Source organism: Gallus gallus, chromosome 20, assembly GCF_016699485.2.
Source record: "Gallus gallus isolate bGalGal1 chromosome 20, bGalGal1.mat.broiler.GRCg7b, whole genome shotgun sequence".
Classification (NCBI taxonomy): Eukaryota; Metazoa; Chordata; class Aves; order Galliformes; family Phasianidae; genus Gallus; species Gallus gallus.
The window spans coordinates 5,511,709-5,537,587 of NC_052551.1; the positions used below are offsets into that span (position 1 = coordinate 5,511,709).

The 25,879-nt window shown below is 54.6% G+C and overlaps 3 protein-coding genes across 6 annotated transcripts in view; 2 read left to right on the plus strand and 1 right to left on the minus strand.

The window, feature by feature from the left end:
• The first annotated feature begins 1,450 nt into the window (after positions 1–1,450).
• On the plus strand, positions 1,451–2,233 carry PI3 (peptidase inhibitor 3). The gene is made up of 3 exons (XM_004947027.5): positions 1,451–1,542; positions 1,741–1,902; positions 2,026–2,233. The coding sequence occupies exons 1-3, from the start codon at positions 1,479–1,481 to the stop codon at positions 2,028–2,030; spliced, it is 231 nt and encodes a 76-aa protein (XP_004947084.1). The 5' UTR covers positions 1,451–1,478; the 3' UTR covers positions 2,031–2,233.
• A 3,500-nt stretch (positions 2,234–5,733) lies between these two features.
• KCNS1 (potassium voltage-gated channel modifier subfamily S member 1) lies at positions 5,734–17,668 on the plus strand. 3 transcript variants are annotated; one of them, XM_004947028.5, is made up of 3 exons: positions 5,734–6,393; positions 9,376–10,367; positions 12,689–14,948. In XM_004947028.5, the coding sequence occupies exons 2-3, from the start codon at positions 9,402–9,404 to the stop codon at positions 13,130–13,132; spliced, it is 1,410 nt and encodes a 469-aa protein (XP_004947085.4). In that variant the 5' UTR covers positions 5,734–6,393; positions 9,376–9,401; the 3' UTR covers positions 13,133–14,948. The 3 variants fall into 3 exon arrangements, with proteins under 3 accessions (XP_004947085.4, XP_046758904.1, XP_001232667.4); XM_046902948.1 differs by lacking the exon at positions 5,734–6,393 and adding an exon at positions 6,734–6,822 and having other exon boundaries at positions 12,689–17,668; XM_001232666.7 differs by lacking the exon at positions 5,734–6,393 and adding an exon at positions 6,798–6,967.
• Positions 15,427–25,879, minus strand: part of STK4 (serine/threonine kinase 4) — a 40,220-nt gene continuing 29,767 nt past the window's right edge. For both annotated transcript variants that reach the window (NM_001030853.2, XM_046902828.1), the window contains one exon: positions 15,427–18,176. In NM_001030853.2, the coding sequence (NP_001026024.2) occupies positions 18,018–18,176 (159 nt within the window). In that variant the 3' untranslated portion in view covers positions 15,427–18,017. The remainder of the gene's footprint in view (positions 18,177–25,879) is intronic.

The following is a 25,879-nucleotide window of genomic DNA, read 5'->3' on the forward strand; positions in this document are numbered from 1 at the left end:
CGAGCCGAAGGTGTGACCCTAATGCCACACACCGCCGAGCTGACGCTGCTGACGGGAGCAGCTCCGTGAGGAAACACGCAGTAACCCCCTGAGCTGGGATGTGGGGGACAGCAGCCCAGGGCAGAGCAAAACCCCGTTAAGGCAGCGGCTGGGCAGTCCCGCACAGCACCGGTAGCGCTCTCACTAGATGGCACCAGACACCGGCGCTGCCGAGGGAGGTGGGATGGGGCATCCTCATTTCTCATGGGCACCCCCGTGAGCGTTGGGGGGGGGGGGACGAGGGATGGAGCTCCAGCCAGAAAGCACCGCATCGCCCCAGCAAGGGGACAAAGGCTGACTGCAGGGCGAAGCTGACCCTGGGGGGATTTGAGCATCCTCATACAGCCGGGACCTCACCTCCCATGGCAGAGCCTGGAGCGCAGCGCTGCCCTCTCCTCCCCCAGCAGCTGCCCGACTCCCGAAGACTGTTTCAAAAGCGATCGAGGGGTTGCATCTCTCATTAATAGCGCTAAATTAGCGGTGCGCGTCCCAGAACGCCTGTTTGGGTTGGCTGACTCCTTCCCGGTTGTTTAACAAATGGCTTTACAAAGCGCTGAATGTAACCGCAGAGTCATTAGGGGAAGCGGGTAATAATTAACAGATAGCCAGGCAGTTCAACACCTGTTCCTGTGGCACGTGGAGACACAATAGATGGGAAGTCAGAGTGGGAAAGGGCACAGTGAGACACCACGGGGTGAAGGTGGGGCAGTGGGCACAGAGGGGGACGGTGCCCTCCTTTTCCTGGGCTTTGCCCCAAGCATTGCAAAACCCGGGGCTGCCCCGGGCTGCGTTTGCGGGAACACAGCTGGCTGAGAGCTGTGTGCTTGGCTATGGGGGGGGGGGGGGGGTGCACCCCCCCGGCTATTCCCTGTGCCCACTTCCAGCACAGCTGGGCTCTGCATGCAGCAAGAATCCCAAGGAAAAGCTTTGGGAACCTTGCACAAGGTAAGGGGAACATTACTCCATTTCCTACCGGGGTCAATTTCCCATTGCCCAAGAGCACCCAAAGAAAACAGCTCTGCTTGAAGCCAGGGTGCAACCTCCTCGTGCAGGAGAGATACTGCCTGTCCCCAGCAAAGCCTCAGGAGGGGGCACAGCAGGTCACCATCGTGTCTTTACCTGGAGAATGGTGTGAGTGCAGCAGGGCACCCCACCACTGCCCATCTGCTCAGGGGCTGTGCTCCCTCCCCCCCCCCCCAGGTGCAGCTGCACAGCACAGTTGTGCAATGCAGCAACTTTGCTTTTTGAGCAATTGAACAATCGATGTGTGTCTTATGCAAAAGGCTTCCAGAAAACATAACGCAACAGCAGAGGAAAAAGGCACAAACACACCCGCCCAGCTTCCCCTCCCACACCTCCCAGCCCATCCTGTTCCCAAGCACTTAAATGCCGCTGTCCCCCAGCAACTCACACCCGCACCTCTCAAGAGAAGCAGCAGCATGAAGGCCGTGCCTGCCCTCCTGCTCGTGGGGATGCTCATCCTCTGGGCTGAGCTGCCATCAGGTATGATGCCCAAGGGCAGGGGGCTGATTGTAGCAGCAAGCCATCCCCGCTCTGTGCTTTGCTGCAGGGGTTGCTGCAAAAGGGCAGCTCCTCCTGCTTAAAGAGGAGTGGGTAACACCTGCATCAGCTGGGAAAAAGTCCCCTTGGAGCCCTCCCTGGGGTGCCACAGCTGCAGCAAACCACCCTGTGCTCCTGCAGGCACTGCCTGGTCCTGCCCTGAGGTCCGCTTCACCTGTGCCTTGGCCAACCCGAGGAACGACTGCTACACTGACCGGCACTGCCCACGCTTCAAGAAGTGCTGCAAAACCTTCTGTGGGCGGCGATGCATCGCACGCCCACCCACCATCCCCTTGTCCTACGGTACCGTCACCTCCACGGCCACCTCGGGGCGCTGGGGGCTGCGGTGGCCGTGGCTCTGGGCAGGGAGCTCGGGCTGTTGGGGTAAGCCAGCATTATCACTTTGCTCTCTCTCCTTTTCCCCAGTGTGAGCTGCTGCTCCCAGCACAGCCCAAGGGTGCCTGTGTCCCCGTGCCACCTCCAGCACCGTGCACCTGCGGAAGGACCGCCAGCTTGGGGACGGGGACAGCTTCTTGCTCACACTCCGAGACCTCCTCAGCTGCTATGTGCCATCTTCTCACCCTCCCCCTTCATTCCCCGCTGCTGTTACAACAAATAAAAGCTTGACCCAGGAGCAACAGTGTGCAGCTCCTTTCTTCCCCTCCCTGCCTCTCGTGGCCCATCCTAGTGCACATCCCCAGATGCACCCGAGCTGTGGGATGGGGAGTAGAACCAGTGCTATGGGATGGGGGGTGCAGCACCCAGCAAATGGCAGGGGCACCCCCCCCCTCCCCACTGCATGGTGCTGGTGGAGGATACAAACACCAGATGACGAGCTTGCCAACCAAACTCAGGTGGGAAATAGATCATCACTCACCCCCAGTACAGAGACCTCCCATGGAGATGGCCCCTTGCACCAAATGCACCCATGGAGTGGGAAGCACCGTGTCCTGCATGCTATGGGACACAGCACAGAGCCCCAGCGCTGCACTCAGGCTGGCACAGTGACATGGACAGGCTGACACGATGGCAGCAGCACCAGCTATTATCAGCTATTAAGCAGGCATTTCCATACAGCTGGCTAATTTGATAACGCTGCAATTATCCTGGTTTGTTAACAAGATTAAATCGCTAATTAGTTTGATTAAGCGCAGCACTCCAGGCATGGGGTGCCTCCGGCTGCCTGCCCTGCAGGGACAGAAGAAAGGTGACAACACAGGAGGGCTTCATTCCCCTGCAAGCTGCTCTCTGGGACCTGCAGGCCTTGGTGTGGGGGTCTGCAAGACCCCTTCCTGCAGCCTTTGTCACCACTGCCACCCATCTGGGCAGCAGGAGATGGTGAGGGTGGGCTGAGGAGGGGGCTGAGGAGCACAGTGTGGGACTCACAGCTGTGGGACCTCCAACTGGGGTCTGAATACAGAGCAGGTTGGTGCTCTGCGGTGATGTGAGACCTTTCCAAAGGACGCTTCTGACTGGTCTGATAAGAAAAGCTTTGTGAGGGGAGGGGGTTTAACCAGCTGTAATCCCAGCAGGATGCAGCTGCTGCATGGAACCCGAAGAGGGAAATCCCTGTGCTGAGAGGACTGTCTGCTACGTGTGGGGAGCAACCCGCGATGGGGGAGAATGAATCAGTGCCACCCCATATAATATGCATATAATAAATACAGCTCTGCAGACAAATAAAGCATCCTCCCTGCTGAAGGCCGACCCGTGCATGCACTCTCCCTGCTCTGCCTCCCACACAATGGGTGCCCTCTCAGAGATTTAGGTAGGGATGAGCCCAGTGCTGAAGCGGATGCGTGGGCAGCGCTGCCCACCGAGGCAGGGCAAGGGGGTCCCCCCATAGCAGAGCAGAGCTCCTGTCAGTACCAGCAGAGGGATTCCCACAACCCTGCCCGTGCCAAGGCACACGCAGCTGCTCCTTCCCCTGATGGCTATGTAGGTTAATGGCATGCAATGTGATTGCGAGACACAGGAAACCGCAAAGCTCTGTCAATATTTCGCTTTTGCACATTTGGCTAATTAGGGAGCAACCTGTGATTCCCTCCGAAGGAGGAGAGGCTGTTCTGCTCACCTCCATCACTCTGAGTGCTCCCGCTCCGGGTGGAACAGACGTCACCTCCTTATTTCTGGAGTTCTCTGCGGTCCCGAACCGCAGTGCCCAGGCTCTGGATGTCAGAAATCATTACACTAAATACAGTTTCATGCATGATTCATGAGGCGAGGCTCTGCGTCCGTCAAGGGGAGATGGGCGAAAGCAGAGCACGGTCCCAACACACACAGAGCCCCGATGGGCGAACACAGAATGCAGGCAATGGGCCGATGCCCGCTGGTACCTTTCTGCTTTGGGAGCTGCTGCAACTCACATTGCTAATGAGCGTGGGCAGTTGGCACGGCGGCCAGGAGCAGCCCCAGAGATGCACTGAGCACAGCCAGCTCAGGGCTGATGGAGCCACCTCCTGGCTCGGTGCAGCCTCTAAAAGTAGAGGAATGGTTCTGAAATGTCATCGGGAGGCTCCTTCCAGCTGCAGGGTGAGCGGCATGGGTGCCATGCTGCAGCAGCAGGGATCATCCTCAGACATAAATGCTTCTACCATCACCCAGACCTCTGGAAATCAGGGAGATGCATCACCTCTCTGTGCCTGGATCTGGCTGAGAGCGCAGTCCCTGGGCTGTGAAAGACAAGCAACAAGTGAGGGCTGCCCTCGGTGTGGTGGTGGTGATGGAAGCAAGAGATGGAGCAGCACAGTGCAGGGATGTGTCCTGGGTGCAGCACCTGGTGCAGGGATGCTATAAGGTGAGGTTGAAGGTGATGAGCACCCTCCAGGTGTGTGGAAGGCCTTCAGCCAGTAAATCCCTTGCAATTAAAGCAGCTCTGCAAACACACATTTTATACATACCCATTTATATGTCCCCTCTATATCCCCATATTTTAATTTCTTGCTACGTCAGCTATTAAATAACAAAAAAAAAAAAAAAAAAAAAAAAAAAAGAAAAAAGAGCAGGAGGCAGAAAGGAGCAGAGCTGACACGGGATGAGTCACTGCAGCACGGAGATGGCTGCTGGCTCCACTCACTGTGCAGCACAGAGCGTGGCACGTGGCTGCGTCCCTTGGCCCCGCGTGGAGCATTCGCCAAATGGTTATCGACAAACCCCCCAGGCAGCGGTGGGAGGAGGGCCACCTTTGAGAGAGGCAGGAGGGAAGACGTGAAGGAGGGGATGGCGTTTCCAGCTGACCTGATTTCTTCATGTTTCCCTGCGCACATCACTGTGAGTTAGCTCAGGAGCTGCGCCGGTCGCTGGGACCGTGGGAGCTGCATCCCCTGGTTGTGGTCGCATTGATGGTGCTGTGAGCACGGCCCTGTGCTGGGGAACAGCCTGGAAATAGGAGTCCTTCCATCCATCCCCAGCTTCTGGGTGTTAGCACGAGGTTGGAGCTGGCTGATGGGAGAACCGGTCCTTCTGCAGCAGGGTTTGTGCAGTGGGTGCAGGCAATGCACCCGGGTACCACTCATGCTGCAGCAAAGCTGGAGGGATGACAGTGATGCCAGCACCAGCCCAGGATAGGCTGGGAGGTGAGAGGTCCCAGGCTGGAAGCAGAGTGCAGGGGTATGCAGGGCTGCCCAATGCCCTTTCCCTGCTGCTGGCACAGCCATACAGGGAAACAGTATGGGTCTGCCCAGCAGCAGTGCAGAAATGGGGCTGTGGAGGAGCACTGGCAGTATGTGTAGCTGCCCAGAGTGTGCGCTGAGCAGATCCCATGGAGAGCCTTCCTCCCAGGAAAACAGAAGGGGAAAACCAATTCCCCCTGGTAACAGAGCAGATGCATGGGAATCGTGCCCCACGGACCCCACAGCATCACCCCACAGTATCTCCCTGCAGCCAGGCAGAGAGCAGCGTGCGAGCAGCCAGTGGCGGCATTCATCTCGCAGCTCAGCCATCCCTAATTGCCATCAAAATGAACGCTTCTTGCTTCATGTCACAGAACAGAGGAATTTCCCTCACTTGGGTATTTTTTCCGATTTTTTTCTTTTTTTTCCCAGGCCTCCCTCAAAGTCTCCCTTTTCTCCCCCCTCCCCCCTTTCCCTCCGTCGCCTCCTTCCCATGTAAACAAGCGCTGGGCGCACACAGCCTGACACATCACGCACATGGCAGCCCGCTGACGGCCCCGCAGCGCTGCCTGGTGCAGGGACGGCGCTGGCACGGCCACGGAGGCGGGCACACGGCGAGGGGAAGGATGCTCTCCCCACAAAGCAGCTCTCGCATGGCTCCGTGCGCACCCAGGGAAGGCTGAAGGCCTGCAGGGTGCTGCAAGCTGAAAGGATGGACGCGGTGTGAAGCTTCGCCTTGTGCTGCTCCGACACGGCTGCGATGAGACATCGCTGTGCGGCCACGCGGCCCCAACCAGCGCCGGGCCGAGGGCTCAGCTCGTCGCCCTGCCGTCTCCCCGCCCTGCCAGCTGGCTCCTGTGGCAGTTTGGGTGCTCGCCCTGCTGTGCCGGGGTGCCCACAGGTGGCCCAGTGATCCGAGTGCAGAGCGTGCCATGCCCGGGGCTCGCCGCCTTTGCCCACCTCCGACACGGAGCCAGCGGGGAGCTCAGCGCCCGGGGGGGCTCAGCCTGGGGGTGGCTGCCCTGGTGTCCCACAGGAGCCCCATGGCAAGGAGGAGGATGGAGCCGGATGGCGTGATGGGATCCCAGGAGGACCGAAGCACAACGCCTGCACGGTGCGGGGGGGGACGCTGATTTGGGGGCCCCTGCCCATCCCAACGTCTTGCTCTGGGCACTTCGAGCAGGTAAGGACGTGGGGTGGGGTATCTATCCTTGGCGACGGCTCCCATCCTATCCCGCTGCCAGCCCTGGCCCCGGCCCTGTGCATCCGTCACAGCAGAAACTGCCCTCTCGCTCCGGAGCTGTTCCAATTAGCAAGCCGGTTTTGCCAAAAATCGGGTTCCCCCCCGGCGTGCAGAAACAGCTCGCGCCCGTCTCCAGCTTTCCCAGGGATGCAGGGGGGGATTCCCCAGAGCCCCCCTCCATCTTTTCCCCCGCTCGAAGCACAGCAGCTCGGGCGGGCGGGGCCGGAGGGCGGCACCCCGCTGTAGGGGGAGGACGGGGGGCGGCGGGGCGGCCCCCCCCGGCCCCGCGGAGCTGCCGCCGGCCCCGCAGGGCTCCGCAGGGCTCCGCGCCGGGCGCGCACGTTGCGGCGGGGGCGGCGCCGAGGGCAGGTGAGAGCGGAGCCGGGCCGGGCTCCGGCTGCGGGTGCGGCATCGCGGGGAGCGGGAGACCGGCAATGCAGGGAGCGGCGGGGACCGGGCAGCAGCATCCCGGGGAGCTGCGGAGAGCGGCACGCCGGGGCTCCGGCATCCCGGGGTGAGCGGGGAAGGGGGCGGCGGGTGAGCGGGGTGTGCCGGCATCCTCATTCTGAGATGCTGCTGCGAGCCGGAGATCGGGGATATCCCTCCCGGTCCCTCTGCAGGCGGCGGTAGGGGAGCCCCTCTCACCGAAGGGCTTTCCCTTTCCTTCCCTCCCCCCAAGAAGCTCAGGGGCCCGGGGGTCCACACCCCAGATCTCTGCTCCCGCTGCCCGAAAGCTGGGAGCAGAGGGTGGCACAGGGCAGCGCATCGTCTGCAGCAGCGCTGGGCTGCCAGCTCTGAGAAGACACCGGAGAGGTTGGTCATCCCCCCCAGAGAAGGCAGGGAATCCCCCCACCATCTGCCTCCCAGCCCTGGGCACTTCGGTGGCCTCTCAGCGTGCAGGAGGAGCTCACTCTTTGTGTTTCCCAGCAGTGGGAAAACCCCTTCCATGCTCCCTCCGTGTCCCCCAGGCAAACCGCCCAAGGACAGGCGTGCTGCTGAGCATTCTCCACTCGGCGGGCACAGGGATGCTCAGCGACAGGGATGGGGAACTTCTGCATGATTGGTAAAGCGGTGCCTCCCCAGTGCTGCCCAAGCTGCCCCCAGTGCTGAGGACAGGAGCTCAGCCCCACGGTGCCCCCAGCCCTGCCCCATGGGCACCCCACTCCTGGCACACCTGAGGCGAAGGGGTGCATAGGGCTGGGCTGCGGTTGGGGCTGGAGGGTTTCTTCCTCTCCGTGTTCCCAATGGCTCCTCTGAGACACGCCGCCGGGAAGCCGTGCTGAGCGGTGAGTACGGGGCTTTTTATTTGGGCTGTTAATCTAAATCCATTGTACCTGTTTGGAAAACCCCCGTGTGCAGAACTCCCTGCACTCACCGCATCCTCCCTTGGATATCTATGGGCATCTCCCTTCCCACCCCCCTGGGTCCCCTCTGCCAGTTGCAATACGTGTACATAACTTCCACTGGAAAGCCTTTCAGGAAGAAAAGAAACAAACACGTTGTCAAGGGAAACTCTTCCAGCATTTCCCACAGATAGGCTCAATCTGCTTTTATATTTAATTTTTTGCTGTCATTGCATTTAGCACGTATTAGAGGTATTTTTTCTCCACAAGGTACATATTCAAGTGAATGCCCGAATCATGCTGGGCTCGTGCAGTTCCAATAGTTGCTCCTTAAAGCAGCTTACAGTACATTTCCAAACGTAGCAGGAAGGGACTGGCTTAATCTGTTCCATCATTTATGGAGACGGCGGCGTAACTAAAAGGGAAATTTGCAAATTCGCATTACTCCAGACAGACACATTTGTATTCTCTGCCCGTTGTGCCTTTGCAAAGAAACACACCCGACCTTCCCCATCCTTTTGCAGCAGAGAGCCCCGCAGACGCCGCGCAGTGTCGGCGATCCAAGGGGGAGAGCACTCAGCACTGGGTCCAAACACAGCACAGCCCTGAGGCTCAGCTCAGCTCCTCACCACTAAGAGTTAGAGAACTCCTAATTGCTGCCTTGGATTCCTAGATGAAAGCGAGACGTGGGCAGAAATCATTTGCTCTGTGCAGAAACAAACATTGGAAAGGAGAATCTCCACCGGAGAACCTCATGCTGCACCCTCAGCCGCGCTCAGCCCCATCCCAGCCCACCGGGGGCTGCTCTTCGGGGCTCTGCTACCTCCTCTCACCTGCTCTGCTCTGAGCTCCACATTCAGTCGCAGAGGAGCCCCCAGGGGCCACCCAAAGCAGAAGATGTACAGGGGAGATGTGGTTGTGGGGGCTGAGAGCAAACCTGGTGCCAGGGCTGTGGGGCTGTGCCTTGCTAGCTCCACCACGGCCCTGCAAACAGCAGCACTTGGGCACACAAGGTGAGCAGCATCTGTTCTCAAGGTCACTTGGATGGCAAGCAGCATTTACCTTCCTGATTTAAACCTCAGGTCAAGATGGGTAAATGTACTTCAGGGCATGGGGATGCTGCTCTCCATTAGGTGCTAGAGCTGCTTCTCAGTGGCCAATGGCATTGCTGCTGTGCAAAAAAGTGGGGCTCCCCAAAACCTGCAAAATGCCATAATGCTGAAATCAGAACTTCACGTTCTTATCCCTCCCGACATACAGGTTCTTATTTCAGAGCCATCAGTGATTCTGAGTCACGTCTCTGTTATGTTCCAACACTATAAAAATAAATGGTAATATTTCACACGGCGGGACACACGCGTACAAACACAGCAGGCAGGTGCGTTGTGTTGGCACTTCTGCCGTGGAAATTCCCCACTCATTTTCCCCCACAACACCAAAGAACGAAGCCCAGAGCCACATCCCATTCCCCACACACATCCCATTCCCAGCATCCCCCCCATCCCATCCCATCCCATCCCATCCCATCCCATCCCATCCCATCCCATCCCATCCCATCCCCTCTGCATCTCCCCCGCAGGTGGAGTGGTTCCTGCTCTGCCGATCATGGTCAACAAGACCTTAACGTACTGGGGTGCCGCCTTCGAGGAGGACCTTATCAACATCAACGTGGGAGGGCTGCGGCGGCGGCTGAGCCCCAGCGCCCTCTCCAAGTTCCCCGACACGCGCCTGGGCCGCCTGCTGTCCTGCGACTCGGAGGAGTCCATCCTGCAGCTCTGCGATGACTACGATGTGAGCGCACGGGAGTTCTACTTTGACCGCAACCCCGGCTTCTTCCTCTACGTGCTGCACTTCTACCAGACGGGCAAGCTGCATGTGATGGACGAGCTGTGCGTCTTCTCCTTCTGCCAGGAGATCGAGTACTGGGGCATCAACGAGTTCTTCCTGGACTCGTGCTGCAGCTACCGCTACCACGAGCGCAAGCTGGAGGGCCGGCACCACACCTGGGACGAGGAGAGCGAGGTGAGCAGCGTGGACACGTCGCCCGATGAGATCTCAGACATCAACCACGAGCTGCTGCGCTACAGCACGCTGCGCTGCGGCACGGCACGCAAGCGGCTCTGGCTCACCATGGAGAACCCCGGCTACTCCATCCCCAGCAAGCTGTTCAGCTTCGTGTCCATCAGCGTGGTGCTGGTGTCCATCGCCACCATGTGCATCCACAGCATGCCCGAGTACCAGCGGGTGGACGAGAGCGGCGCCGTGCTCGACGAGCCCGTCCTGCACAAACTGGAGTACTTCTGCATCTCCTGGTTCACCTTCGAGGTGTCCTCCCGCCTCCTGCTCTCCCCCAACCCCAAGAAGTTCTTCAAGCATCCGCTCAACCTCATCGACATCGTCTCGGTGCTGCCCTTCTACTTCACCCTGCTGGTGGACGTGACGGCGGGCAGCGACTCGGAGCTGGGCAACCTGGGCAAGGTGGTGCAGGTCTTCCGGCTGATGCGCATCTTCCGCGTGCTGAAGCTGGCACGGCACTCCACCGGGCTGCGGTCGCTGGGGGCCACCCTGAAGGTAAGCTGGCCATCTCCTGGTTGTGGTCTCTGGGCAAGCAGAGGGCTCCGTGCTGGGTGGGGGTGAGGGATGCTGTTCGCAGCGAGCTTCCAGCTCTGGGTGCTGCCCAGGAAGACTGCTTGGGGTTGTGGACGTGCATGTGCTAAGGCAACATAGCATGAGGGGCACTGAGTGAATCCTCCTTCTACACACAGCCAGGGCTTGCAGAGGGCCAGTGTAGGGGCAGGGTGCTGGCACACTGGGAGGTGGAACTCATGCAGGTCTGATGAGATGGGGTCCTTACCTCCCATGTCATGCCCTCTTGTTGTGACAAGAGGTGAAGCGTGAAGGCACTGAGCCCCTCACCACCTGTCACTGTGGCCCTGACCTCCATCACTGCAGCTCAGCCACCCTGTACTGATCTCTGCTGACCCCACCGCCCTTCTCTCATCCATCCCCACTGAGCTGATGTACCAAGGGAGGGTGAAGCTGTCCCCTTCCCTCCCTGCACTCACATAGGAACTCCAGCTAGACGCAGTGGCCAATTAAGCCCAGACTTTAATTTTCTCTCCTTCTTGTTGACCACTCCAAGACCAACCCCAAAGCCAAACCTTGAAGCTGGCCAAGCAGAGCAGAACAGGCTCGAGCCGTGCACAGGGAGCACAGACCAAAAGCAGCCAGCTGGGTCTCACGATGGGGCACCACTGGCACAGGGCATCCTGCCATCTGTGGGCATGGGAGCCAGGGCTGGAGCCATGAGGAGAAGCAGCCCCCGAATATGGCTGGGGAGGAGAATGAGGTCCTGGGAGCTTTGTTTGCAATGCAGATGCCTGCAGCATATTTATTTCTGACAACTCACCTTGGAAGAGCAATTAGCAAGTGGTAACCACACGTAAAACTGCTTCCAGAATGTAACTAAAATTGCACATGCGGGAAGGGCTCCCTGAGCCCTCTCCGTGCTCCACCTAAGTGCAATGAGGCTGCAGCAGGGCTGCCCAGCCCGCCTGTGTGTCACCGAGGTGAGGGAGCAGCAGTGCTTGGCTCTGCCCACCAACCCCACGGTGATCCGATGGAGTGCCACCTCTCGGGGACCCCGAGCCAGCTGCAGCCAGGGTGGACACAGACAGAGCTGATGCAGCAGCTTGGCGCTGGGACTCACCGGGCACAAAAATGACAACATGGTGTTAATCATAATTCAGTCCCTACTGCATAAAGCAGCAGCAGAGGAACAAAGCCTGCTCACAGCCAGGGAGAGATGGCTCTGGCACCAAAGTGCCGGCAGAGGGACCGATGCCATTTGTGCATCATAAGCTCTGAGCTAAGCATCTTCAGACCACCTGGGGTTTGATCCAGGGTCTGCTGAATTTGATGGGAGCCTTCCCCCATCCCTGCTCTTCCTCCCTGCCGTGCACCAGGTGTGGGGTTGGTGCCACTGGCACTGGGCAGTCTGGGCTCTGAGGACCCACGTGTGTTGTCATCTGCCCTCTTGGTGGCCTGGACATGAAGATGGCAGAGCTGGAGCTGAACATCCCAGAGTGGACCTGCGTCATCCAGGTGGGACAGGTGTCGCTATGGGCTTGGTCACCACGCTGGTACCTCTGGCTGGGTTCAACCCAGGCTCTTTGCTTCATTTTTCTTCTGCTGCAGTGGAGGGAAGGCACCATGAGCACACAGCAGGGGAAAACAGCCTGCCTTCCCCTCACCTCTGTCCTCCAATGCATCCTGGGGCTGTAACGGATGCTCTTTAAAGATGCATAGGGTTATTTGGCTGGGACCTGCAGACATGCTGCTGAGCTCCAGCCCAGAGCATCTTTCTTGGCAACCTGACACATCTGTGAAGCTTGGAGCTCTTTGTCCTTCCCTGGGAGCAGCCCCAGAGCTGCTGCGGGGCTTTTGCAAATAACGTGCTGTTAGAACTCTGATTTCCTTTCCCTAAAAGATGAAGAGCAAGTTGGCGGGTAAGCAGGCAAAAAGAGCCAAGAAATCCACTTGTGACACCCAGAGAGAACTGCAGCATTCCTGCTTTGTCCCCAGCCCTGTCCCTGCTGCACTCCCCACATCCCCCAGCTCAGCCCTGTGTGCTGCCTCTGGACCTGATGCTGTGCACACCTATGTCTCACTGCCACCACCCTGGGAGCTCAGATGTTCCCTGGGGTCCCATGGCGATGGGTCCTGGGCTCAGCCCAGGGGATGTTCAACCCCACAGGGCTGCATCTTTCTCGCCTATAGGCAGGCAGGTGCTGAGTGATGCTATACACAGGATTTGGGACTGCAGAGTGGCAGAACTCAATGCCCTGCGCGTGTGTTCATTTTCACTCACTATACTCTGCTTTGCCTTCCAGCACAGCTACCGGGAGGTGGGCATTCTGCTGCTCTATCTGGCTGTGGGGGTGTCTGTCTTCTCCGGCGTAGCCTACACAGCAGAGAAGGAGGAGGATGTTGGCTTTGACACCATCCCAGCATGCTGGTGGTGGGGCACGGTCAGCATGACCACAGTGGGGTACGGCGACGTGGTGCCCGTCACCGTGGCAGGGAAGCTGGCTGCCTCGGGCTGCATCCTGGGTGGCATCCTGGTCGTGGCACTGCCCATCACCATCATCTTCAACAAGTTCTCCCACTTCTACCGCAAGCAGAAGGCGCTGGAGGCCGCCGTGAGGAACAGCGAGAAGAAGAAGCCTGAGGAGATGGAGAGCGAGCAGGACTCGGAGGCGCTGAGCGAGAGCTCCCTGGGGAGGGGCAGCCCCGACCGACGCAGCCTCACCCCCGGTGCCCTCCCCGCTCCCTGAGTCCCATGCAGGGGACAGAGGGTCTGGGTCGGTGCAGAATGAGCCCAGGAGGAGCGGCAGTGCCTGGCGTGGGACCCACCCTGCAGCAGGACCGGCTGGCCATGGCCCTCCTTGCATTGCAGGTGTCCCCATCCCTGTCCGTGGGGCTCCCGCATTCCTTCCAGAGGAGTGGCTGCTGCAGACGCTGGCACCCAGCCCATGCGGCACAGAGCCTGCCAAGGGCTGCCGGGGCACGGGGGACACTGCTGGGCACAGAGCAGCTGCCTCTGCTGTGTCCGTGTGCCCCCGACTCCTGGTGCGGGAGGAGCTGGGGCTGCAGCCCCTGTGCAGGAGGGAGCAGCCTTGCTGTGACCCCTGCAGGGCCCGCAGGGAGCGGGGACAGAGGGACCTCACACTGCTCCTCACCAGCTCCTGTCTGACCCCTCACAACCAGGCAGGGGGGCACCCCCATCCCACCTGGCTCCCGACCTGGCTGAGCACATCCCAGCACAGCATCAATTCCCTCAGCAACGTGCACCCTGCAGCCAGCCGACCAGCCCGGAGCCACTCAGATGGCTTTCAGGGCATGGCAGTGGGTGGGGATGGCTCTGCCACAGGGACTGCTGACCTCGGAGAAGAGAAGATGGAGCTGGTGCAGACACAGCCCCTCTGCATGGGTGGGAGCAGGCTGTGGGTGCTCACATCCGTGTCTTCCAGCACTATCTGCTCCGGTCCAGCTCCCGCTCCACTGTTACTTGAACAAAGGAAGGAGTTTCCCCTTCTCTCCATAAATATTCCAGTAGCAAAATGTACTAAAATAGGAAGACTGAATGACATGTATTAACTAAAAAAGCATTATGCAAATCGTTAAAAGAGCATGTAAATTAATTTTCTATCTATGCATGGGATGCATATGGCATATTTTATTAAAGATGGAAGTGACCCACATGGGAAGCTGGTTCTCTGTGTCACAGCAGCTCCACCACCGCCCATCAGAGAGAAGAGACCATGTGCCCCTGGGGCAGCAGTTTTCCCGAGAGCATCTGCGCTCTCATTTGGCACAGTGGGTAAATCAATTAAATGCTGCATCAGGTTATTTCCACATAAATCGCCCTCCACACTCAAGAAGTGATTGATGAAGGAGAGACTGAGTTACCTCCAGGGGATGGTGATTAAGGAGTGACCTTATTAAGCTATTTCACGCAGCCGAGAATTGGACAACGCTGCTTTGGGACAAAGCAAACCTCATTAACTTGTTTCAAACTTCTTCCCTTTGCCAGCTGCCACAGCCCTGGCTGCCCTGAGTGTGCTCTGTGCTGGGTATGGGCAAACCAGGAGGTCTTAAGGGTGAGGACCTGGGGGACAGGAGACCCCTCACCACAGCATGAGGGCTGTCCTGCTGCTGCAACAGCTCTGGGTGGGACCCAGCCTCTATTAAGTTAACAGCAACGAGCTGGCAGGGAGCAGGGCAGGCTGCGATCCGTAGATGGGATTGAATTGTTTTAAAGTTTTTAAAGAAGTTGGCTGCTTTCCTGGGCTCTTAAATTAAAGGGTAATTAAGTCACTCTCGGTCTGGAAATAGCTGATGGGTGTTTCCTGGTTTGACTATTAAGTTTTGCTGGAGTGATTAATGCAATGAGAAATCATCAGCTCTCAAGTCAGGGCTGTCAGCCAACACTGAGAGCATTTATCTGAGCTCCTGCTTGGGCTTCTCTGGCCCATGAACAGGAAAGAGGGCAAAATAAGGGCTATCCATCAGCCACTGTCTGTTAGCCACATGCAATTCGTATCTCTGCAGCACAGGCACTGTCTATGGCACGAAAGGAGCGCAGGTGAGGACTCCCCTGGGGTGCAGCCCTCCCTTTGTGCAGGTGTTCTGCTGTTTCACGGTGCTGTTGCTGAGAGCACATAAGTGCTCCGGGCTTTCCTAGCTACCAGGAATGCCTGCAGCCTCCCTCCCGTTGGATTCCACGCTCCTTCCTAACATTTAAAAGCTCACATCTATTTTGTTTCTTCCGGCACTGCTAACACAAGCTGCCTCCTGAATGAATTCTGTCTCTGCCTCAGTTAGTCATCCCTTTGGGACGGATTTAGTAACAGCTCAGGGAAACCACGTAAAAGCCAACAGTTCGCCCTGGAAGGCAGCACCCACTCACTGTCAGCGTTCTGAGAGAGCTGAGAGTGCAGCCAGGATTAGGAGTGCGACTCGAACCTCACCTGCTGTGTAGGAAGGGATGGATTGCCCCGCAGCCGGTCCCAAAGCACCTCCTGTCACTGCTCTGTGGGTGTGTACATAACAGCCGGGACACCGAAGCTTTCCGTAAGGACAGTTTTATTTGCCCCTTTGAGCAAATAAGGCAAGAAATGTTGAGAAAGATCAAACACAATCTCCTGTATCAAACTCAGAGGAATGCAATAAAAGTTACTATTTCATACATATATAAACTAAGGACCCAACACTATTATATACAAACGGGCAGATCTTACAAAATAGCATTTCAAGTCAGCACTTTATGCCAGTGTTGCTAATTCGGTACAAAAAAGTTAAAGCTACAAACTTCACATTATTAAGTCTCACGGGACCGACACCATCAGTATCTCTGGGTTTCAGAAGCAAAGATCAGGGTTTGTCCAGAACACTTTCAGCAGTGCAGATGGGCCCAAGGAGCACTTGAATGCAGCTTCACAATCAAGCAACTGTTTGGCTTAGCAATCTTGCCAGAACAGCTCTCCTTAAGGTGTGAGCCTTGGTCTTAGTCTGTAGGACTGAGAACTGAGAGGCTACGATGCTCTACAAGGGGATCAAAAAGGGAATTACTTCCTCTCTGCTTGATAATCAGTGAAGGAGAAAATAATTGGAGCTCCAAGTGCAAGAAATATCATCAAGCCTCGGCCACCGCAAGCTTCTAAGAAAGGTTCAAAGGCAGCTGGACCAGTTTTACTTCTTTTGGTTCATTTGCTGTATTTTAAGACAATCACACCAGCAAAGCAGAGCATCTCAATGGCGCTTACATTCAGTTACAGCGGACACAGGTTGCATATTCCAAAAAGCACACACCACCATGTGGTGCTTCACCTAAAACTCGGGTTTTCTAATGCCCTACGATGACCAGAAAGTTACCTACACAGTGCAGAGGTAAAACGACTCCCAGCAGGATCTGCCTGGCTGGTGTTACATGCCAGCACTGCACGGTTTGCCACATCCCACATCCCTATGCCCACCAGAGGTGCAAAGCAGGCTTGGCAGAACAGTGCTGCTCACACTGCTGGTCACAATGGGACAAACCGATGCAGCCAGATCTGCAGGGGGGTATAAATGGCTTGGTTCCTTTCACAGCAACGAAGTATACCTGTTAACAGTAGTCAGCAGTCTGCTGCAAGCAGGGAACAAGAGCCTCTCGAGGCGTGGAATGAGCAGCATTTGATTCAGGAGACAGTGCTGTTTAGTTTAATTACCTGCGGGATGCACCAAGGCCTGTTCCAGAGGATCACATGGAAACTCCTCTCTCCATCAGAGCAAAACAAAAATAAACTGGTTGGAATACGTGGTTCTGTCCAAACGTTTCACCACAGAGCCATGCAGAGGCATCACTTGCCCTGTGCCCGGATCTGGGCTCACCTCATGCTGCTTCGCTTTCCTCCTCAGCTCCACCAGTGGGAGCGAACTGCACCATCCTCAGTGATTGTACATGCAGGGCATCTTCAGCCACGGACCCGTGTTGGGAAAATTAATGAGAAAGGAGCACTAAGAGGGACTGCAAGAGAACAAATCTCTTCCCAGACATCAGCCATTGGGACATCAGCCATTGGGACATCAGCCATTGGCCTCTCTGGATCAGCTCTGCCTCCATTCCATCCAACAATGCACCTCTCTGATAACCCAACGATAGTTTGCTTTCAGTTTAACTTTTCGATGTGCTAAGCCTGGCAGAAATGAGGATTGTGAAGTTTTTATTCCAGCACCTAAAGAGGTAAATCTGAAACGATGATGCGTATGAACTATTTCACCAACTGCGGAGTCTTTTCAGTGCCCTCAGACGCAGCAGAAGTACCAAACTCTGAGAGGTTCACCTGACTTTCACACACTGCGCCCTCCCAGCACTCTGCTGTCAGCAGAAGGACATTTCCAAAGGGACAGACGAAGGGGAATCTGTTTTGTTTCAGGTCAGACCACCGATCGGCTTTCAGCCTTAAGTCAATGGGTTTTAGATTACAGAACACAAGTTGTCCTGGAGGCACAACACACTTCATCTACTGGGATTAATTCCTAACGTACATAAGCAAAGGACAAAACCAAGGTCTTGAGGAAATCCCACTCGCTCAAAGCACACAGTGTAAGGCATGGGGCTTATTACAGGCTTTTTAAAGATGAGACTTAAGCGTCTTCCAAAAGGCTGGGACAGTCTGTAGGTGCTCTCATCTACTCTCTTCAGCGACCTAAAACTTATCAGTACCTTAACAGCAGAACCATACAGTCATCGGCTTGGAACAGAGTCTGTGCATTCACAAAGAACAACAAAATAACAACAAAAAAAAACCCCACAACAGATGCAGCCGTTAAATACACGATCCACATTAACTTAAAGGAAAGGTTCGGTCGAAAGGAGAGCGAGCCATCTTCCATTGGTCTATTTCTATCCGCTCATCCGATTTTAAAATAACCCATCTAAAAACAGTAACAAAACTCCTTCGGATACTGCTTTAAATACGTGCCTAAATTAAAACACACCACAAGGATTCTCCACTTAATGGCATTCCTGAGTTCACAAAGGTGCTATGGAAAAATAAATGAGCAGAAGTATTGCCCTCTATTTCGCTAGCGTATTTCAATAGAAATCAACCTGTTTAGTAGTCACAGAAGCAAGGAGCTGATTGCTGGAGGCTGGAAGGACATTCTACCCGTGGCTCAGAAGTTCTGCTGCCGCCGCTTCTTGGCTTCGATGGCATCGAGGATGGGCTGCCGCTTGGACTGGTACTTCTGGCGGATCTCCTCGATCTCCTGCTCCATCATGGGGTCCAGCGCCGACAGCCTCCTCTGCAGCTCATCCACGCTCCACGTCTTCAGCTGGCAGGGAGAGGAAACGACACATATCAGAACTGGAAGCAGGCAAAACCGCAGGTGCTTCTGTACACCCCAGTTGAACGTCAGTCATGGTGAGGAATTCAGACTCCTCTGCTGAGTAAGAAAGCCCAGAGCACACACGTCGGGTCGCTCAGGTCAGCCCCGCACTGCTATAATATGCAAGCACAACTCGTGTTTTAGCGTACAGCTGTATTTTACTGTAAAGATGTCAGGCTGGTCTGGACAAGCCTCCCGCACTGACTCCGCTGCGTGCCTGCCCTTGGCTTAATTGGTTCTCCTGTGAGTGCCAATTTGCTGAGAACTGGCACAGAAAAGTTTTATTCTGCGATTCAAGGTGCCAGAGCTCGCCCAGGACAGCCTGAATTGTCCACAGCCACGTCCTTTATGTGAAACTGTAACCTGGAAAACAAGAGGATTTGAGGATAACGCTAAAAACACAGGGATGCTGAGCGTGCCTCCCCCAGGCGCCAGCCCTTCTCCCAACCAAGACAAAGAGAAAACATCCAGAAGCACGTGGGAGGTGCTGCCTGACAGGCACTGCAGCACAATGGGGATGACCTGCCTGCAAGCCTGCTTGCAGCTACAGCATCACAAATCTGATCTCATAGTCCAGGCGAAACAAAACCCTTTCAGTAGGGGTGCACAGTCCTTCTGCTTCTCCAATCAGCAAACTCTTCGTTAGAAAGACAAAGCACTTCCACTGCGAAAATATACATTATTTATACACAGCCATGCAACTTTACCAGCAGCAGCTTAAGTTGATGCATGGCACCAGTTACCTTTTCACACTAATTTATTACAGAGCAGGTGGTTATTCAACATTCCCCTCCCTCATAGTCCAGGGAATTGAGAGCACAGACGTCAAAGCCTGCAGTGGGCAAAGGCCAACAGGTCGACACAGAGTGACAGGGCCAGCGGGCACGGTGGTGATGGGCTGACGGTTGGACTACATGAGCTCAGTGGTCCTCTCCAGCCTTAATGACTCTATGCTTAATACGAACAAACCTGGAAGCACGTTACTGTGCAGACAGGTGATGCAGAGCCAGGCTGCTGATTATGGGTTAAACAGAAGGGAGGTGTTTGGGAGGGAGGAGAGGGAAGTCAGTGCGCTTCAGGACCTAAGAGCACAGAAACATGTCCTGTGCACAGCGCTGTGCGATGGTGAACCAACTGCAGACAGTTCATCTGGAATAGCATCGATGTGGCCGTGAACGCCACACTACTGCTAACAGCAGCAGGGAAGCCAGAGGGCAGCTGAAAGGTGCAGAGCGCGACTGCTCACCACGACAGTGACGGCATGCAAGTCATTACTCATGGCTGAGCAGCAGTGCTCACGCAGAGCAGTGCAAGGGGAGCAGGGCTGCCTGGCCCCGCTCCCACACGTCGCCTTCTCACTTGCACACGCGTCTTTGAAAGGAAAAGAAGGAGTGCTCAGAACACGACAGTCTCCATTTGACTCCGCTGCGCAGCCTTGCCTCACAAACCAGCCCCACAGACACACTTTCTCCTGGAAATGAAGTTTTTAAAGGCCGGCACAGCTGTCTCTGTAGGGTTAGGCTTCAGGGATAGCAACGTTATTCTCTTAACGAAGCGCCAGGAGCAAAAGAAGAAGAGGACAAGGACAGAGCATCCCATGAGGCTCAGGGTGAAGTCTCAGTGCTGAGAAGCTGCAATTAGAGCTGGGCTCAGCCCCAGGGCTCAGCCCCATCCCCTCCTCACTCCTCAGCGATTCCTCGCTGGTAAAGAGCCCAAATGCCTTTGTCAGAGCTATCTATTTTCATCCGCCGTGATCAAACAGTTATGACAACCTTGTAAAGGAAGGAATGGCATTTCAAACGTCAAGCCTGGTATCAAACACTCGTTCTAAGGCTGGTGCCTTACAATGAAATGTATCTGGCAACAGGGAGAGGGGTTGAGCAGGGAAGGTGTTCAAGGAAGGTCCCACGTGCAGCAAGCTAATTGTTAACTGTTTGGCTAACAGCTCTCTTTCTATGCAAGGCTGTGAGGCACGATTTCTTCCTCCAAGTAACAGATCCACAAGCTACCCCTGACATCCCTCTGCAAGCAGTTCAGGTGCTCACTGATAACAAACTGCCTCCCCGAGTCACCATCCTTTCAAATCAGCATTTAAGAAAAAAAAACATCAAAAAACCCAACCTTAGCATTTGTTACAGTCCAGGCAAGTGTGGCTGCTACACAATATTCTGCTGAATGCAACTGAACCTGAGCAAAAGGGGAACACAAGAAGGCTCTCTGCAGGGATGTCAGACCCTTTTCCTGCAGCAGGGTCAGCAGCACGGCCAGTGTGGGGCCCAGCATAGCAGGACGGTCCCTTACCAGCCCTCCAGCAGCACAAGGGCACCGCTGCCTCGGGCCAGCCCGAACCACTGCCATAAATACAGTGCTGCCCAGCAGTCCCACCTCAGCTGCCATTCCTAGTGCTCCTCTTGCAAAAAAGACTGCCAAGAACATCCATTTGCTGCATGAATTATAAGCATCAGACAGAAAGGAGCCACTTCCCAGCAGCTGTAACGCTCTTCCCTCCTAGCATAACATTCCAACGGAGAACAAACTCCTGCCACCTCTCCACTGGGGCCACAGGAACCCCGAGCACTGCCCTCCTGCAGCTTTTCCCTTTCCCTTGATGACGCTGCATCTGATCCCAAGATTTAGTGCAAAGCCTTTTCTTTGCATCTCCCCCACCGTGCACACCACGTCGGCTTTGTTTCCATACACTCCCTTAAAATTCCTGAAGCTGGTGCCCAACGTGAACCCATCCATCAGCACAGAGGGGCTGCAGTTATCCTATCGCCTCGCAGATCTGCAGACAGATACCATCTTCCGGAGCACAACCAGAATATAAATGCCATTGGTGAGATGGGGTTATTTCCTCACGGTGGAAACATGTGAGCAGCCCTGCAGAATTACCACCAGCAGCTGTGGGTTGTTTAGGAAGCGAGCAGCAGCTACCAGCCTGCCTTCAACCCGAGCGTTCCAGGTGGCACCCACTGCTCAGCATATCTTGATGTCGACTTGCAGGTTTTAAATAGCCCTTTGAAAAAGTGGCTCGAGCGATTCTCACTTCATAAGGGGCAGTGGGAGTTTGAAGACTGAAATACAGAAATAATGAAACTGCAGCTTCCCACGCCACACGGGGAAAAGACATCAGCTAGATGGGAACTAAGGAAAAAAAATAACTCGCGCTTGAGCACAGCTTTTGTTGTTCTCCCTCCCCTTTCTGCCTGGTTTTACACTGCTGTTTAACAATTCTTGACTGCACACCCAGAGATCAAAGCCCCCAAACAGACTCAAAATGTCTCGAGTCGTGTTAGCAAGGAGCACTACATTCTGCATCCAAGCAGGCAGCGCTGAGCACGGCTTCAGAAGGGTGTCCATCCAAAAGAAGTTATCCAAGCCATGCTGAACGGTCAACGCCAAAAAGGAGTTTGCTGCTACAGATGATGAAAATCACCACTGCTGTTGGAACAAACCTCAGAATTAGTGTAAACTTCCAGATTAAAATGGATTTTATAGAACTGGCCTACGCACATGCAGACCTGGATGGTCGTGGAACCTGCTGAGACCACGGAGCATCTGAGGATGTTTGCCAGCTCCTGGGTGCCACAGGAGTTACGTGTCAGCAGGGCTCTGATTTTCAGAGGAATGTGGAAGTCAAGGCTACATATAGAGGGCCAGACGCTCCAAAATCACACAGGATTCCTCCAAGAACAGCAGCCACCCGGATACCACCAAACACCTGAGAGCCGCTCCAGCTACGTGGCAATGCAATCATTAGGGACAAAGAGCAGGAGGGAGCAGAAGGAGCAAAGCACAGCGACAGCTGGGCTAAAGGAACAGCAGCAGCAATGCTACCAGGATGTTTCCCTTCCAATAAATCCTAGGGCAATGCTTACGTTTTGCAGCCAGGATCCGGCGACTCCATCTGACGCACATCCACCTCAACTTCCCAACTCTTCTTTTATCACCTCCTCAAGCAGAGCTGTATTTTTGGGCCGCAGACACTCATTGGGTGCTACGTGCAACTATTTGTGGCAGCACCTCGGGGCGCAGTGCTGCGTGTGAGAGCAGCCCAGGAGCCCTGATGGACACGAGCTGTGATGGCTGTAAGAACTCGGGTTATTCTGGAATTAGCCTTCTGCAGCCTGAAAGGCTGTTCGAGTGCAGTATCAATTAAATGCTCCTACCAAATACACCCGGAGGAAACAGATCACTGAATAGTACTATGCGCTTTTTATTTTAAGCCAGAAAAAAAAAAAAAAAGCATTCAATTTCTCAGGCCAAAATTAAATGAAGAGGGTGATTTCTCATGCTAAGCAGTGCTCCTGGAGTCTAGGTCTTGAAAATGGTGATATAAATTGGTGTTGGAATAGCATGCCATTTTCCCTTAGCGTTTTTCCTGAAATGCTGGCTCAGTCCCATTTGGCATCCTTTCAATCACTGATCTAAAAATTAAGTGCCTTGTTCTCATTTATGTTCCCAGCGTTAGAAGGCCTTGATGGAACGTACGAGCAGGCATTAACCAGTTATTCACCACAACCTTGTGCCCAGCGCAAGGGACACAGGGATCTAAGAACCTGCAGGCACTCCCTGCCCACTTCTCATCCTGGCTATCAGGTCCTCACAACCTCACACATCTGTCAGTCTGTAGCCATGCCACGGGGAGGCTTCAGTGAATCAGAACCCCAGCATCAACACAAACGTTAATTACCTTGATTTCCCCCCCCTCTTTTAGCATGAGAAGTTTTCATACCATTATGAAGGCAGAGGATGAAATGCACTCACTGTGGGATTTCATGCAAGATTAAAAATACAGATATTAATCTTTCAAAGGATTTGAAAAATAAGTCTCAGCAGCACAAGCTTCTGCTTTTAATGCATCTTAATTATTTAGCAAAGCACACCCTGGGCTGCAAGCATCCAGCACAAGTCAAACAGCACTGCAGCCAGAATTTCCACAGACAAGGACTGCGGTGAGCTGCAATGAGTGCACATCTGGAGACAGTAGTTTCAGATCACTCTGTGTGGACAAGAGATGACTCCACACAAGAGAGATGACCCCAACTTTCAAGCAGATCATCATGTGTTTCACAGGCCAAGTCAACCCAAGTCAGTGCAAGGCAAGCAGCTGCAGCAGTAACATGGCAACGTGCCTTTTTGGGGAGGACAGGCAGACATTAATGCACTCAGCATTCAATCCTGGCTGAAATGAAAAGAAGTATTTTAGGAGAAGTGTACTGGAGAAGACCCAGCCCTTCTCAGCTGGTGTGCTCAGGATAGGTGTATCTCACTTCTGCAGCGGCGGAGTTTCAAGGCTCCTGGAAGTGAAACATCTTCCTGGTACAACACCGGTAAGGATCCTAAGCTATCTGACACATAGCTCTGCTGATATGACTGCAATACAGATGCCTGATCCCAGTACACATGGAATTACTGGAAGCCGCTGCCCCTCTGGCCCGCTCCCTGCCAGGCAGGGCTAGCTCTGAGCTGGGAACTTCTGCAGGACCTCCTTCCAGCCCAGCAGCTCCCTTAGCAAGGCTGCTAAAGCTGTCACGGGACAGTGATGGGCTTCTGGGGAGCTGTGTGAGCACCAGCACTGCCTCACAGCAGGAGCTCCTTCACTGCTGGCTCTGAGGCAGAAGCCGTCTCCAGCTCAGGGTCTGTCTCTTCTGCAGCAAGCTCTCTTTCTTCAGGCTTTATTTATATCCACACGGTTTGATCCCGCTGGTTCAGCAAGGACCTCGCTCCAGCACATTTGCCAACTCTGTCACTGCTATTGAAGAGATAAATAGACACACTTCAGATACACATCTGCTCCTTCATCACCCACGAGGCATCCTTCCTCTGCTGCCTGCCCTTCTCCAGTCTGCAGGTTTGCCCCGTCTCCTTGAAGCCTGCAGAGCCGGGGGGAGCTTTGCTGTTGGCAGGGTGTCAGAAAACTCCTAATACAATTTTCAGAGGACTACAGCACACACAGACCTCTCTGGCAGCTCAGGCTCCGCAGACGTACCGGCACAGAGCAGCATCCCCAGGGCAGAGATGCACCATGCTGCACATCAGCACTGCTGGCATCCTGGAGCCGCTCACAGCCCAGAGCTGCACCTTATCCTTCCTTACTGCAACCCCTAAAAGGCTCGAGGAAGTGTCACTGCCAGCACAACCATCTACATAGTCTTAGTACCCTCAATAACAGAAACTGTATTCAGGGAAAAAAAATCAATATCCAAAGGAATCCTCACTGATATAGCTGGCCAGAAAAAAAAGGCTTTTTTCTTTAATTTTTTGCATTTTAATCTTCTGAGCTCCAAGATTAAATTCCCTTGTATTCTAGCTTTATTATCAATTATTCACTTCCAAACCCATCCCAAGTACTATAAACACTTAACCTCAACAAAGGGAACAACAAATTGTTTTGGTGTTGCTCTGCAGCACGAAACTTCAGGAGGTCCAAACCTGAAGAACCCTCAGGGACTTAGAAAGTGGCTGAGTAATCCTATAACCACAGAGACAGGTTATCTCGCTGGTTTTATTTCAGTAACTGAATTACAAACCAAGCTAAAAGGTCAGCCTGTCTGGACAAGGAGGAAAAGAAAAACAGCCAAAAAGGAGCATCACTTGCTTATAAAATACACTTGCTGGCCAGAGATTGGATTAAGAAAAAGCACAGCAGGTCCAACCCCCCTCTAAGTGATTATGCTTTAATTTCCTTAAGTAAGAGTACCAAAATACCTTTGGACACGGTAAAATAAATCGTTTTGCTGAAGATCTTGCTAGCTGTACAAATCAACTGCAAAGTGCATAGCTGGCCAAGTTGCCTCCCTCTCCCCTTTCTTTTTAAGAAAGGCAATCTGTCAGAAAATGCTGATTCCTTTAAAATGAACCCACGTCTCCAGCAACGTGAGGTAGGTTCTGCCTGGAGGGGTCCGTGGGTCTGTAACAGATTTCTTTCTCAGTCAGATTCACTCTTTGTTTAGGGACTCCTATGGGCTCTTGACTCACTCACTTATTAAAAATTAATGTATTTCTTCCAGATCACTTATCCTGAGTGCAGCAGCATACCTGCAGGAGCAGCAGTAACACCACAAGCGTGAGGGATTCCTTCATACCCCACTGCTCCGTCCCAGCAGCCACGAGCAGTCAGCACCACCCTGGGGTTGCTCAGAAGGTGAATGCTGTCTACATTACATTGCAGACTGAGCGCTTTGCTACTGGAACACAAAGATGCTGGAAAGAAACTCAGAACCACTAAGTGAGAGTTACTGGGGAAAATAAAGGTAAGGCACAAGAAGAAGGCAGGTACCTCGGTGTGTCCCCAGCCTGAAATTCTCTGCTCTTCCAGGAAGACTGAAGCTGGCTTAGTGAGATACAGCACGTTAAGACACTGCATTGGCATCAGTAACTTATCCGAGTGCTTCACACACTGCAGTCCATAAGGCACAGTAAGAGCTTAGGACAAGCAGCTTCATCGTCAGAGATGGAGACAAAGTCGTCCCTGGTAAATATTAATCTCCACTCCATTCATGTTTTTAGTCTCACTCCTAGTCCTTCCTGATCCATCCCCTGCCCCAGGATTGCTCCTGAGCAGTGCCTGCCTGCAGCATGGCACAGCGCTTCCCGCTGCCGTATGCCCTACAGCAAGTGACAGAACAGCACTGCCACTGCTCTGC